This window comes from Electrophorus electricus, chromosome 21 (genome assembly GCF_013358815.1).
Source record: "Electrophorus electricus isolate fEleEle1 chromosome 21, fEleEle1.pri, whole genome shotgun sequence".
NCBI classification, from domain to species: domain Eukaryota; kingdom Metazoa; phylum Chordata; class Actinopteri; order Gymnotiformes; family Gymnotidae; genus Electrophorus; species Electrophorus electricus.
This window is the reverse complement of record NC_049555.1, coordinates 4,202,746-4,216,335: the sequence shown is the minus strand read 5'-3', so window position 1 is coordinate 4,216,335 and position 13,590 is coordinate 4,202,746. Positions and strand designations below refer to the sequence as shown.

General features: G+C 40.6%; 1 protein-coding gene across 1 annotated transcript; it reads left to right on the top strand.

Moving 5' to 3' along the window:
- The first annotated feature begins 6,057 nt into the window (after positions 1-6,057).
- On the top strand, positions 6,058-13,329 carry mid1ip1b (MID1 interacting protein 1b). Its single transcript, XM_027023386.2, has 4 exons — positions 6,058-6,163; positions 6,976-11,401; positions 11,642-11,694; positions 11,836-13,329. The coding sequence occupies exon 4, from the start codon at positions 12,239-12,241 to the stop codon at positions 12,701-12,703; it is 465 nt and encodes a 154-aa protein (XP_026879187.1). The 5' UTR covers positions 6,058-6,163; positions 6,976-11,401; positions 11,642-11,694; positions 11,836-12,238; the 3' UTR covers positions 12,704-13,329.
- The last annotated feature ends 261 nt before the right edge of the window (positions 13,330-13,590 follow it).

Genomic DNA, 13,590 nt, shown 5'->3' with positions numbered 1-13,590 from the left:
AACAACAGGAAGGAAAAGCGAACAATAAGATCCGAGTTATCAGAACTGTCCAACTGGATAAAGTTTGTGTTCTGTTTTAAGTCATCGATCTACGAAGTCGCGCTAAGTGATGGGTCATTACTCTACCCTTTAACATACTTTACACAGTGCGGCGTTGTACAGAATTGCACAGATTCATGAATTTATACTATGACAAGAAACTGCATGTTATCAATAGGTGTAGCATATAAACACTGCGTTATAGGTCACTACGGTGGAACCTTTAGTCAAAGAACCAAATGAGCATAATCCAAACGCAGCGTGAAGCCGCTGGTATAAACGTGCTGGCCCCGAGCCAGCCCCCTTTCCTGGCGCCGACTGCTGCCCTCCTCGCTGTTGAATCAATAAGCTCCGTTCTGATTGTTGAGCGATGAATGATTGCGGATTGATGTGTTGTCACATAAATATTTATGAGTGCTCTGCTCCGCGTGAAGCCTCACCCCACAAAGTCTGAAGCGAACCGAGGCTACAAACGGGGCTCCCCAAGACTGTTTATTAATCAGCGACTTGTGTTCAGGACCTAATTCTAACCTTTGTGCTTTTCTACATGCAGATCAAACGAGCTGAGAGAGAAACGTACACGGAATATCAAAGGGCACCAATCACAGGAAACTGAATGTCCCTTGCTTTACTGAAATAAAGAATTTTGAAGTAATATGCAAATACTGTTAAAGCTTCAAACACACCATTCACTCCACCAGGCCGTACAGATTCTGTGTGTGGAATCTAAGATGCAAAAACAGCTTGTTTCGAAATAACGGTTTCTCTGATGTCACAAGAACAATCACCGTCTGCTCTCGCAGTAGTTTAGCCCCACCCCCTTACACTTTTTTGTTTACGCTAGCGGTTGACAGAGTGACAGTCGACCAATCATTTCCTAAGAGAGAGGGGCGATTATTTAATTATGATGCAATGGCACAGTTCTAAATGATTGGTTACAGCAAATTACACAGACCAACCACAGCCTAGACTCTCTGAATTTAGTTCAATAGCTCAATAGGGTAGCTAACTTGTCTAGCTATGAGTCAAATCATATTGATTTGTGTGTTCAAACTAGCTAGCTAGCTATTTTAAGATGTATTTACTGTACATTTGTTGTGACCTGAACAGTGTACATTTCAAAACACAAAAAGACTTGAGCACACAGACAAACCTGGGACAACATCAGTGACTGGTCACCTGCTAGCGTGAATGTATGGTTAGGTGTTTTTCATCTGAGGGCTTTGTGAATGAGGCATAATACAGGGCAGCCAGTCAGAACAGAGCTCATTTATCTTATATTCGCCTTACGTTGGCCTTACACCAAACGACTTTTCAAGTGATTTCACTGTCACAGATAAATTTCCAGTGTCAAAATGAAATCATGAGGGTTTTGCCATAGTTATGACACTGTACCATCATCTTGAACATTTGGTGTAAGGTGATCAAGATAGCTATTTTAAGTCTCTCATTTTCTCATGTAGATGTTCTGATAAAATCATTTGTTTAATATTACACATGTAACTTCCTTAGTGATTTCTGGACATATCCTTACAGGGACTATCGACGACCCAGTTCTCTGCCAAGTGTTGTGCTATTATGCAGCTAATGAGTGGATTACCCAAAGCAAGTTCTTACAAAGATATATTTAATGCTGCAAGTTGCGATTCCCTCTGGACTGTTTTAGTTAGCATCCTACTAGTTAGCCAGCCAGCTGATCGCTCCTCGAATGTATTAGCTAGCATGCTACTGTTTTCCCAGTCAGATGGTACATATTTGCATCTTTTAATGACCTAGATTGACCTAAAGATTCTGCTGTGGAATTAGACTTGAACACAACACCTGTAACCTTTTTTGTCTCATTGTGTAACAGACAGCATTTTTCGGCCAATAGGAGTAACCTTTTGGCACTTTTTCGGCCAATTGGAGTAACCTTTTGGCACTTTTTTGGCCTATAGGAGTAACCTTTTGACATGCCCCATCTTTCGTCACATTCACACCTACGGTCTGCAGAAACCTATACTTCTCTCCGGTGGGTAGATGAAACACGACTCCTGCGAGTCCTCAGAAGCCCTGGTTCTTGTCTTTTTGATTTTGGCTGTTTTTTTTTGTTTTTTTTTCCCAGAACAAACCACTGCACACAAGGGCAGCTGTGGCCAAAAGCTGCTTCAGTTTCTTCTCCATTGTTCAAGTTTCTCTTATTGTAAATTTCCAAAAGAAGCAGGATGGAAAGTAATCTCAAAAGTACTCTAGTTACAGTCTTGCAAATGATGACCCTAGAAGATCCACAGTCTTTGCAGAGTCAGTCTGTCACTAAAAACTGTAAATGACACAATGACTTTAGATATGAGAGGTTGTCAGACTTTAGTCTTTTAAAATTATACTCAGAGTCTTTTCAAAGACTTCTAGTTTATGGTTAGCACAAAAGGCAGTAACAGAAACAGACAGTTTAATTCTAAGGGATAAAGAGAGGTTGGAAAATGGTTGGGTAAAAATGAATTATGATTGTTTTTGAAACATAAAGCCACACAAATGTAATTTGACATCAAGGAACTATATAAAAGAAAAATGTAGGATATGGCCTCTGTAATGGACTTTCTGAGTGTAACTGAATGAAACGGTTTTTAAAAAATGACAGAACAGTTACAGAAACACACCTCTAGTCACATCCTAACATCACATCTGCACTGGCCCTTACTAACACCACCCCTCAGTCTATAGGCTTTTTATTTGCTGTTTCTTTCTCTTCCACTGCACTGCTAGATGTTCTAAGGAATCTAATCAGAAAATCTGAGCACCTCAATTACCAGGTTCAAGTGTGCTGACAGTTGATCTAGCTCACATTAACCTCAGATTAACAAACGCCACATTTGGTATTACTGCTAGCACTGGAGAACTCCTCTGTTGGGTTTAACCAGACATCTCATTTCAGGAGCGTATAACTCCAGTAAGGCACTGCCTGTGCACTAATCATGTTAACGTGGGACGCTTTTTCAGACCCAGAGGTTATGCGTCTGACTATGGATGGCCGTACCCAGGGCAACAGCAATGAAATACAGTTTTTGACAGTGTTTATTTTTTATGACCCTACTTATCCTATTTAAAGTATAATGATATCTTTGAATTATAATTAGCTTACATTATTATTATTGCTCTTACACTGAATGTGGCATGCTCATCAATTTTATAATTGCTTCTCAATGAGTCATTTGACATGTTGATATGTTTTTTTTTCCTTCTTGTGGTCCCTGGAGTCATGGCCTTGTTGCTTACCGATAGTAACATCACTACAGATGGTAACCTCGTTATTGTTACCATCTACAACAAAGTACCCTGCTAGCTGTTCAGAGTTTATAAAAAGCAGCAGAATGATTGCTCACAAGAGCATTGTGTATTTAAGAAAAGTTATTTGAAAACACCCCATCCATGATATGCAACACTGAAATGTAAAATGTAACACTGATCTTTTAAAATACACTGGTTTTGGTGGATTGTGATTTTGTTCATCTTCTCATATTCCTATAGCAATGCATCTGTGAAATTGTTCAGCAAGTTTGCTTGTTGTTCCTGTGGTTAAGACCTACATCAGTCTTTTCCTTTTTGGCACAAAGTTTGGTGTGCAACACCCAACAAAGTTTCTTATAGTCCTACAGCGTGTGTCTATAACAGTGAGGGTGCAGCTGGAAGCAGAAGTCGCATTATGCAGACTGTAAAGTCTACACAATCGTCTGTTTTTACAGAATTATTGCGTTTACTGATTTTGCCACAGGAATCCTACATGTCCAACAATCTTCCTGGTTCTCCTGTATTATCCACTCTGGAACTGGTTTTCCATGTTACACAAGATGAAAGACATGTATTAGAGTTTGAAAAACATCAAACTCTGCAGTGCAGAGTTAACCCCCTGCCTTCTGATAAACACCAGTCTGCTGGATCGATGGGCCAAACAGGCTGTCAATACTTATGGACAGTTAATAATAGTTCATTTTAAGGTATATTCAAAGTTGCTACTGAAAAAGGCCTAATCAGGTTAATAAATTGTATCAAACCAATTCTAATGAACATGATTAGCATCATTAGAAGTAGTTTTCACTTTTTTCACACTTTTGACATTGCTGTGTACACAGTGAGAAATTAGACACTTGAAGCAACATCAGCAGAATAACAGTTCAAACAAACATCATAAACACTAGTGTGGCAGATTTCGCAATTGACTATAGAGGTTCAAATGTGAAGCACTGGAGATGTGCACCTGTGGGACTTAAATAGGACTGTGAGATGAGGAACAGGTGCAGGGAATCATTCAATAAACCGATGAGTGTGAACGGATGGGTGATTGTGAGATGTGATTGTTAGAACTGCGACCCTGGTTGATGAGAAGGGTATGACAGGTATAAATTGAAGAACATAGCATCTGCACATGATAGATTTCTTAAGTTGTGTAAATGAATAATAGTATATTTGTACAAAATGATATTTGTTGTAATTAAGAGTTGCATTTTTTTTTTTTAATTATGAAATATTTTTAAAAATCTATAAAAATTACTATTTTTAATTGCTATTAATGAATATCAGTGGCAGTAAGAGAAGATACAAGAATAATGATTCCCACCTCCTGTTCATGGAATGCTGAGGTGAATACACAGGGTGAAGAATCCATTGTGTTATTCTCCAGTCTGTTTCCAGACGTACTGATAGATGACATTTAGATTTTTTAAATGAAGTTTTACTCTTTTAATGCTTGGTATCCATATTAGTGGACAGTTAAACTAGTTACATAAAATTCTGTTTTATTCATGTGAAAACAATTTATAGTATTTTTTAATGAAAGGTCTAGATAGAGCAACTTAAACTATAGCCTAAATACACTGCTCAAAAATAAAATAAAATAAGGAAACACCCAAATCACACACTGGATCTTGATGAATGAAAGTTGTAAATCTTTAGTGATATAAACTGTGTACTTTGTTGAGAACAAGATGACGTAACGGTCAGTGGAAACCAATGCCATCAACCCACTGAAGGTCGGATTCAAAATAACACCTTCTTGGAGTCTATTTGTGACAATTTAGTCAGAAATAATCACAGTAGCCCACTGGAGGTCATTTTGTGGGGCTCTGGTAGTGTTCCTCCTGTTCCTCCACACACGAAGGAGCAGATTCTGGCCCTGCTGCTGAGATGATGTCGTTCTATGGCTATGTCCAGGTCTCCTGGTATAATGGCCCATGGTATCTCCTCCATGCTCTTGAGACAGTGATGTGAGATGCAGCAAACCTTGCAATGACACATATGTATGTGCCATCCTGGAGGACCTGTGCAGCCTGAATGGGCTGCAGTTACCACCTCAATACCAGTTTTGACAAGGACACTAACAAAACACAAAACTACAGTACTGTAGAAAAGAATCAGGAAGATAAAGAGAGAATAATTGTCTGTGGGCACCACCTGCAAAACAAGTCCCTTTTTGGTGTTTGTCATGCTGTTGCCTCTCCAGTGCACCAAAGCAGGTAAAACTAAATCACAATCGCTTATGCTTTCTTACTGGACAGACTGATATTCATGAAATTGAAATGACTTGGTATTACCCTGTGATGATATTTGTGTAATATTTTCTTTTCCTTGATTCTCTTGTCGCTAATATGCGTGTTTTATTATGAGATGATTAGGTTTACATCGAAAGTCTTATTTATCACAGCGATGTAATTCAAATATGCCTACTACTGAGCATCAGACACAACTTTCGAGCCAACACAATATAGCGCCACTACATGCCAACCACGTTTCTTCCTCTCGTAACGAGAAGTTGCGTTCGTGTAACGCAGTCGCTTGCAAAATGTATAAAGCCCCTGTTAAGGTGAGTAGCGCAATATATATATATATATATATATATATATATATATATATATATATATATATATATATATATATATATATACATACACACACACACACACACACACACACACACACACCGTTTGGACCCTCGAGCAACTGTGTGAAATCTGCGTTCCCCGAGCGCATCCTTGATTCCCAGGGACCCTCAGGAGATGGAGATGGTTTATTATTCTGGTACAAGCTACCAGATAACCTTTCCGTGGACTTAACTATAGTTTAATTTTCCTGAGGAGAAGATAAAATGCTAAAGGTAGGATCTTTGTAACGTAGCAGCGAAGTATGAGGTACTGGACCCAGAACGTTAAAAGAGAAGGGTTTGTAGGGCGATAGCTAGCCAACTGGGTTAGCATTTTGTAACTGTGGAAATACTTCCTGATGAGCAGATTTTCTGTGTTTGAATGTTCAACCAAACACTCATTTAACCCACTTTGAATTCTTTAGATTTGGTATTTACATTTCCACTGCTTTTCTAGTTTTTGGGAGAGGTTGCTCTGTTTATGGACTATTACGCGATATACCTCTATACACCCGTTCTCTAACACTTATGCTACAACCATAGGAATCACAACTGCTCAGTCAGGTCTAAACTGTGCAATGTTGTGGAGTTTTAGCACCAGATTTGAGAACCACTGAAACAGATATTATATAGACATCTAGCCCAGTACAGGCGATACCGTTAGTGCAGCAAATCTTCTCTGGTTGTGCACATAAAAGAAGCTGCAGGATATATGGCTGTACAGCCAGTTTGATCAGTTATATCCCCAGTCTTTACTGCCCAACTGGCTTTTGATTTTACAGTTGGTAGGTCAAAATGCATAGAAATGTACTTCTGTCCTAAAAGTATAATATGTGACCCCTGACTTCATTTGAAATGAAAACGTTAATCAGTACTTGCAACAACATCACTAAATAATAATAATAATCACTTTATAATATTTGTCTAAACCACTTGCTTTAGGGTTTACAGTCTACTGATTTCAGCTTTGAAAGCAAGACATCAAAGCAAATAGCTAATCTGCTTGGTGTAACATCAGGCCTAAACCTGATTTTGTCTTTTTCCAGGTCAGAATTGATTGACTGCAGGCCGAGGCATTTGAGGAACAGACTGGCAGATGGAGTGAACGCCCTGGTTATATGTTGACGTACAGTGAGGGCGTGATCCGCATAAATAATCAGAGCATCTCGCTCAGGTGACCTTTGCATAATCTTTCCAGAGCGCCTCTCTTCCTTTCTCACTGGACGCATATGCACCAGGAAAGTGGGAGAACACACACACATACGTTGCCCGGGTCACGGTAGTGCCATGACAACCTACTTCTGTATTAAACATACTGATATGGACTATGAAGAAAGCAGCCTTCTGCACATGTCGGCATAATTAAGATCAGCTGTTCAAATACTGTTGATAAGCACTTTGGCTTGGTTGGACTCAGTTCAGGACTTCACTGCTGGAGCGTGGCAGCAAGCACGTAGGTTCTGGAAGCACAGAATGCCACGATCCAAAGAAATTTCAGGAGACCTCCGGAAAAAGGTTGTTGAGGCTCATCAGTCTGGAAAAGGGTATAAGCTTATTTCCAAAGCTCTGGGCCTCCCCAAAACCACCATCAGGGCTATACTGTGCAAATGGAAAAGATTTGGAACAGTTGTAAACCTGCCCAGGAGTGGCCGTCCCCCAAAAATCTCTCCGAGAGCGAGGCGAGAAATCATCCGAGAAGTAATGAGAAACCCTTGCACAACCTCCAAGGACCTGCAGGCGTCCCTCGCCTCAGCGAACATCCGCGTTCACGACTCCACCATTCGCAGGATACTGGGAATTCACGGAAGACCGACTTTAAGTAGCTTAGAGGATGGCATGGTGTTAAAAGCCTCTTTTGAAGAACAGGGGAGCATCCCAGAGGCTTCAGGAGGGCTACGCGAGGGTCCGGACGAATCGAGTCGAAACGTCAAGGCCGAAAAGGACCAGCATGGCATTGACGCCAGCAGTGATCTTGTTGATGAGGGCGTTAGCACTGTGAAAAAGGAGCATTTTGGTGACATTGAAGTAGTTTATACTGGCGGCAAAGATGACGACGACTATGATAATAAGGAGCAATGGCCTTGATGACTGTGGTGATGACTACAGGGATGATTGTGATGATAAACAATGGAAGTGGCTGCAGTGGTGATGTTACAAATATTTAACAGTTATACTGAAAATTGATAAAGTGAGGCATAGAAATGTAAAAAAATTTTTTTTAAAAGACATTACCTTTTTCCTCCCTTGGTAGTACATTACTAGCAAGTAACCGAGAGTGCGTCTAGCTTACAATGCTTAAGAAGACTGTCAGGAATTGGCAACACCGGTTAGATGTGAGGAGAGACAACATGGATGCCTTCCTGCTAATTCGGACAGTCGTAGGGCAGTGAAAAAGTGAACTGAACATAAAACCTCCCTGTCTTTATTTGCCCTTACATATTTTAGTATTTTTCTTCACTGCAAATTACATTAGTGGTGGCGTAGGTCATTACCAGTTCACATAAGATAGTGTGTAAATTGGCACCCTTAAATGTTTTAGTGGTGACTAACTAGCTCTGGGTGTGGTTAGTCTACCATAGGGCTTCTTCAGTAACTCCTTGATCTACTCTCAGGAATAATGTTTGCAGTCACTTCAGTGTTTCTGCCTGGTTGTCATAGGAAAAAGACCTCCACAGCTAGCTTGGAACAGACAACAGATCCCACATGGCCAGGTTGTACAGCATCAGCTCCATCATGCCATTCTCCTCCAAATAGACCAAAAGTTATGTTTTTCCTTAACAATGGTGATGGACCGATGACTGATGGTGGCTTTGGATGCGATATGCAGATACAAAATTGACAATTTAAACATTTTTCGACCAGTTCATAGCTCATCATCATTTTATTATTTGTTTAAAAAGAACATTGATCTGATTCCTGCATTTCTGTAAATAGCTCGTGCACATATATTAAGAAAAAAGCGGGAGCATGTGTGTCCCTTATTTTTAAGATCATGTTTCTTCCTTCTGGGTTTGGTTACATGGGAAGTGAGGTTAGATGTGCTTCACTCTGCTTTTATTTTAGGAAAGCTAACAAAAATAGCTTTTAAAAACACGGAACATACTGGGTTGACCCGTGAAGGTTGGTACCTCCTGTTTTTTGCCTATTTTCTTGTATCCGTAATAAAATGATAAACCTTGAGGTTGTAAAGTCAGAGTTTTGGTCTATGGGCAGTAGGTTAAAGGGAGAAGTTTGAGAAGTTTAACAAAGTAAATATTGTGTTCATCTTTCCCTTGAGTATATCGGCCTCCAGGTAGAGGAAAAGGAGATCTTGAGTGACCAATGCAACTACTTATGTAGCAAAAGAGCAAAGTATTGCCTTCCACCCTCTTACGAGCACAGTCAGGGAATAGACATGACACAGTAAAATAATGTGTATAAAATTTTAAAATGGCACAACACACACTCATAAAACTTTAGAAATTAATACAGATGTGCGGTGTTGAAATCTGGAATGATGACTTGACTTAATGCTCCTTTTGAGTAAGGTTTCAGTTTGAGGATCCACCTTAAGGCACCTGCAGTGAAATCTGTCACTGGAATTTTTTGACACTGACTCAGCTTTAGAAATGTTGCAAAACCTTTTATCTGTTTTTGACTAAGCAAATGGGTACAATTCAATACTGTAGTCACTTCCTGAAATGCGGTTAATGAGCTTTTACTCACAGTCCAAACACATCTATACGTGTACTAATGTTTTTGTGCACATACACTGATGTGGGGGGGCCCCTCACATTTACCATACTTGATGAAAACCACATCAGTGTCGTAACACACCACACCTGGACTGCTGCATGAGTGTAGTTTGATATATTGCACAACCATGCATGTGAGTTGGCCTCAGGCCAGTGGCAGAGGATTATGGGACCAAAATTTTAATTGACATCACAGAATGCATGCAGGGCATAAGGGACATTTTAAGTGCGTGTGCACCAAGTGCAGTAGAAAGCGCACTTCTCAGTGAAGTGGCACAAACCGTCATCCCCAGATGACATATGGGCACCACTTCAGTCAGGAAAGGGCTTGTTTTATGGTACTTGGCAGAGCAGTCGTTTCCAGTGTAGCAGGTAACAGTTCTGATTCCTAACCATTAGATCCATGCTGAGCCAAAATAAGAGGAACAGAGAGGTGATTGTACGTTGTTCTTGTGAGCTCTGTGTGTGAATGAGTCAGAGAAGCAGTAGACTAAGATCCTGTGATATCCTTTGTGTGATCTTGTGTGACTAAAAAACTTGTGAAAACATGCATTTAGTACGCATAGGAGTAATGTACAGATGCAATAAGTGTACATGCGTCTGTACATGTGAGCTATGTTTCCTAATGAGAGACAGGGAAGTGATATAACATGGAACTCTTACAAGGAAAGCAGGTACTATGTGTAGCACACCACTCCAGCTTCTTGGATTGCTGTTTTATTAAAAGACGAAACAAGCTTAGTGAGGGGAAAAACAACAGCTGGGTAATGTAGGCGTAGCTGGGAGTATCAGCACACACATACAAATTTCACACCGATTTCTCTCTCTCGCTTACACACCCACCCACACGGGTACACACACATATTTAGTTACAGCCTTATATCAATACATGCCCATACACATACATTTCTCTATCACACACATACACCTGTTTCATACACACCTGTAACATATTTCTCTATCTCTATCTCTCTCTCTCTCACACACACACACACACACACACAAGTGACCTCAGTGAACCCAAGGTTTCAAAACTCCAGTCTTTGTATGTTTTACGATATTAAATCTTTCCAGTTAACAAGATATGCTAAATTAAGGGTAGGCTATAACTATCACTAACGATAAACTGCTAATTGTCTAATTTTGCTTTAGTAGTTCTAAATATTTAGTTTTACTTTAGGTAATTAGAACAAGAGCATTCTGTTATTAAAATAAAATTACGAAATACGTTAGTGCTTCGAAAAATGGACCCGGACGTTGCGTTATCATTTTCCTCCCGTATGAAATCTGCAATTAAATTCAAGGCTTGTCTGTAATCTTTGTGTCATTATTCTGCAGATCAGGATGGGTTCTCTCTACGCATAGTGTGAACAAAGGCTTTACGGTGGAAATTATGATGCGAATACAATCCTGTATTCCATGCATACGACTCTGGGCTGGGTCATTGTCCATGAGATCTTGGCTTGGCTTGGAGCCAGGCTGTTTTCGACAGATGATTGGCTGCTGAGTATTAGCTTTGGCGATGTGGTATTAAAATAGTCGATCCTGATTGGGCTTAGAGTGAAAAGCCGTTGTGGGCTGATGCGTTTTCTCATTAATATTTATGAAGCCTTTGCACTAGACGAGCTCTTGGCTAATATTGAAGGACTGCCTTTGGAAAAACCTGTTATGTGACTGCAATTACCGTTACTTTTCGGTAAACATTGTTGGACACCGACGACACGGAATAACGCTGAAGGTTGGTTTTTGTTGCATTGTTTAAGATGCAGATGAAATGCCGATTGAAGCTATAAATGTTAGCAAGCTACATTTCGAAAGGGGCACCGGCCGGCTTAGTCAGGAAGTTAACCTAGCTAGCCATCAATGTGGGGAGACGATTTTTTTGCTGTTTCCATTTTCGCTGCTTTATTTGGAGCTAGCGATGTAGTTTGTAGCAGTATAGTTTCAACATCTCTACTGATCTTGCTTATTATTTCAGAACTATACAATCCGACTTCTCTTCAGACTCCGAGGAAGTGGCACCGGCTAACGGTATCCACCCTAGCTCACGTATGCTAACGCTAGCAAGCTAGAGGTTGCTAGTTAACCTAACATATTTTGGAGTGTGAATTTTGTGTGAAATGAATGGGTGCAGCTTCAGACCTAAACTGCGTTTCCTCTGTGTTATTTCAGGTCAGTGTAATCTGGTTACAGCCCAAGTTGCGAAGAAACGGTTGAGTGACAGCTGGAGGGAACGCCCTTTCTTTAATGTCACCTGCGCCGTAGACCGCATCCAGCCACACGATATAAAGGCAGCGGAGGTCTGGCCGACAGTTGGATTCGCTTTAAGAAGTTAAAACTTCCTTTTTTGGTAGCTTTTTGTAGCTATATGCCTCTCTCTGTTCTGCTAACTGTAGTATTTGACATCTGGGAATATAGCTACGCTTCAGAATTAAAGCGGATAACGCAATTGCATTTGACGTTATCCTCTTAGCTAGCTAATTACGCGGGGGCTTGCGTCCAGCCAAGTTAGTCAGAACTATTTTACCGGCTTCTGTGTTTGCGAGGGACGTTTTCTTTCCCCAAACCTGCCAAGATGATGCAGATCTGCGACTCGTACAACCAAAAGAACTCCCTGTTCAACGCGATGAACCGCTTCATTGGCGCCGTGAATAACATGGACCAAACGGTGATGGTGCCCAGTCTGCTGAGAGACGTCCCAATAGACGAGGCGAAGGAGGTGAATCCCGTGCGGACCGCCGGCAACAGCTCCAGCGCTTATTTCCACAACGGAGACATGTACGGTTATTACGTCCTCCTCAAATCCATTAGGAACGATATCGAGTGGGGTGTGCTTCAAGCCGACGAGCGACGGAAAGATAAGCTCGGGGTGACCGCCCTGGAAATTTCCCGCATTGAGCCGGACGACGAAGACCTGGAGAAGTTGTTTCACTTCCATTTGAATGGATTACATACTGTTCTGGCCAAGCTCACCCGCAAGGCGAACACCCTTACAAACAGGTACAAGCAGGAAATCGGTATAGGGAGCTGCGGGCATTAAACCGGCGGTGGGGAGCTCCCCTCACCGCCGGTGTTCCCTGGTGGACAAGTGAAAAGTTCATCGTAACCGATAAGGTGCAGCGGTTTCAGCCGTCTGGTCTGTTCTGGTGCTCTATCTTATCCTTATCAAAAAACAAACAAACAAAAAAAACCACAAAACGAGTACTTCATGTTTATGCACTATTGTCCCTAGCTAAAAAAAAATACTATTCTTTTTTTGTTGTTAGCACTTTGTGTAACTTGGACACTGTAACCTACTTTTGTCTTGGGTTGAAGCACGTGTTTGCAAGTTATTTTAAAAGATGCAGTGGACGCACAAAGGGGTTTTTGAGGTTTAATCTCCAACCAAAAAACTGGCTTCTGTCAGTTATGTGCGACATACTACTGCTGTGTACTAATAATGTAACATGACGACTTAAATGCCAGTGACTAGTCTACAGTAGGTGTAGTCAATGAAATGGAATCGCATGATAATTCTGTTCTATAGAATATTGACGGGTTCCATGAGATTATGTTTAACTGTTATGAACAATTTAATAATGTCACGATAATATGTGCAAGTCTTGTCATGTCTTTTGTTTTCTATCACTAAGCGATACAGAAAATAAATTTTTTAAAATCCTATCATTTTCATTGAGTTGAATCTTTATTAAATTTGTATATACAGTAGTAATTTGGGTATTGTTACTGAAAGATATCTTGTTTGTTTTTGCAAACTATACTTAAACTAGTATTGTTGCCACCTTGTATTCCATACTGGCTATATTAGTCATTGTCTCCATGTGTTTGGAGGAGGGAAACAATGCTTTATCGTTGGCTTCCACCTACACACCTCGTCACCATGGGTAGTTACAGGTGGCTCAGATGGCCTCAGCTGTTGTGGGAAGG

Bases quoted from the DNA above. Each gene is read 5' to 3' on its own strand.
- mid1ip1b (XM_027023386.2), top strand. From the start codon at position 12,239: ATGATGCAGATCTGCGACTCGTACAACCAAAAGAACTCCCTGTTCAAC.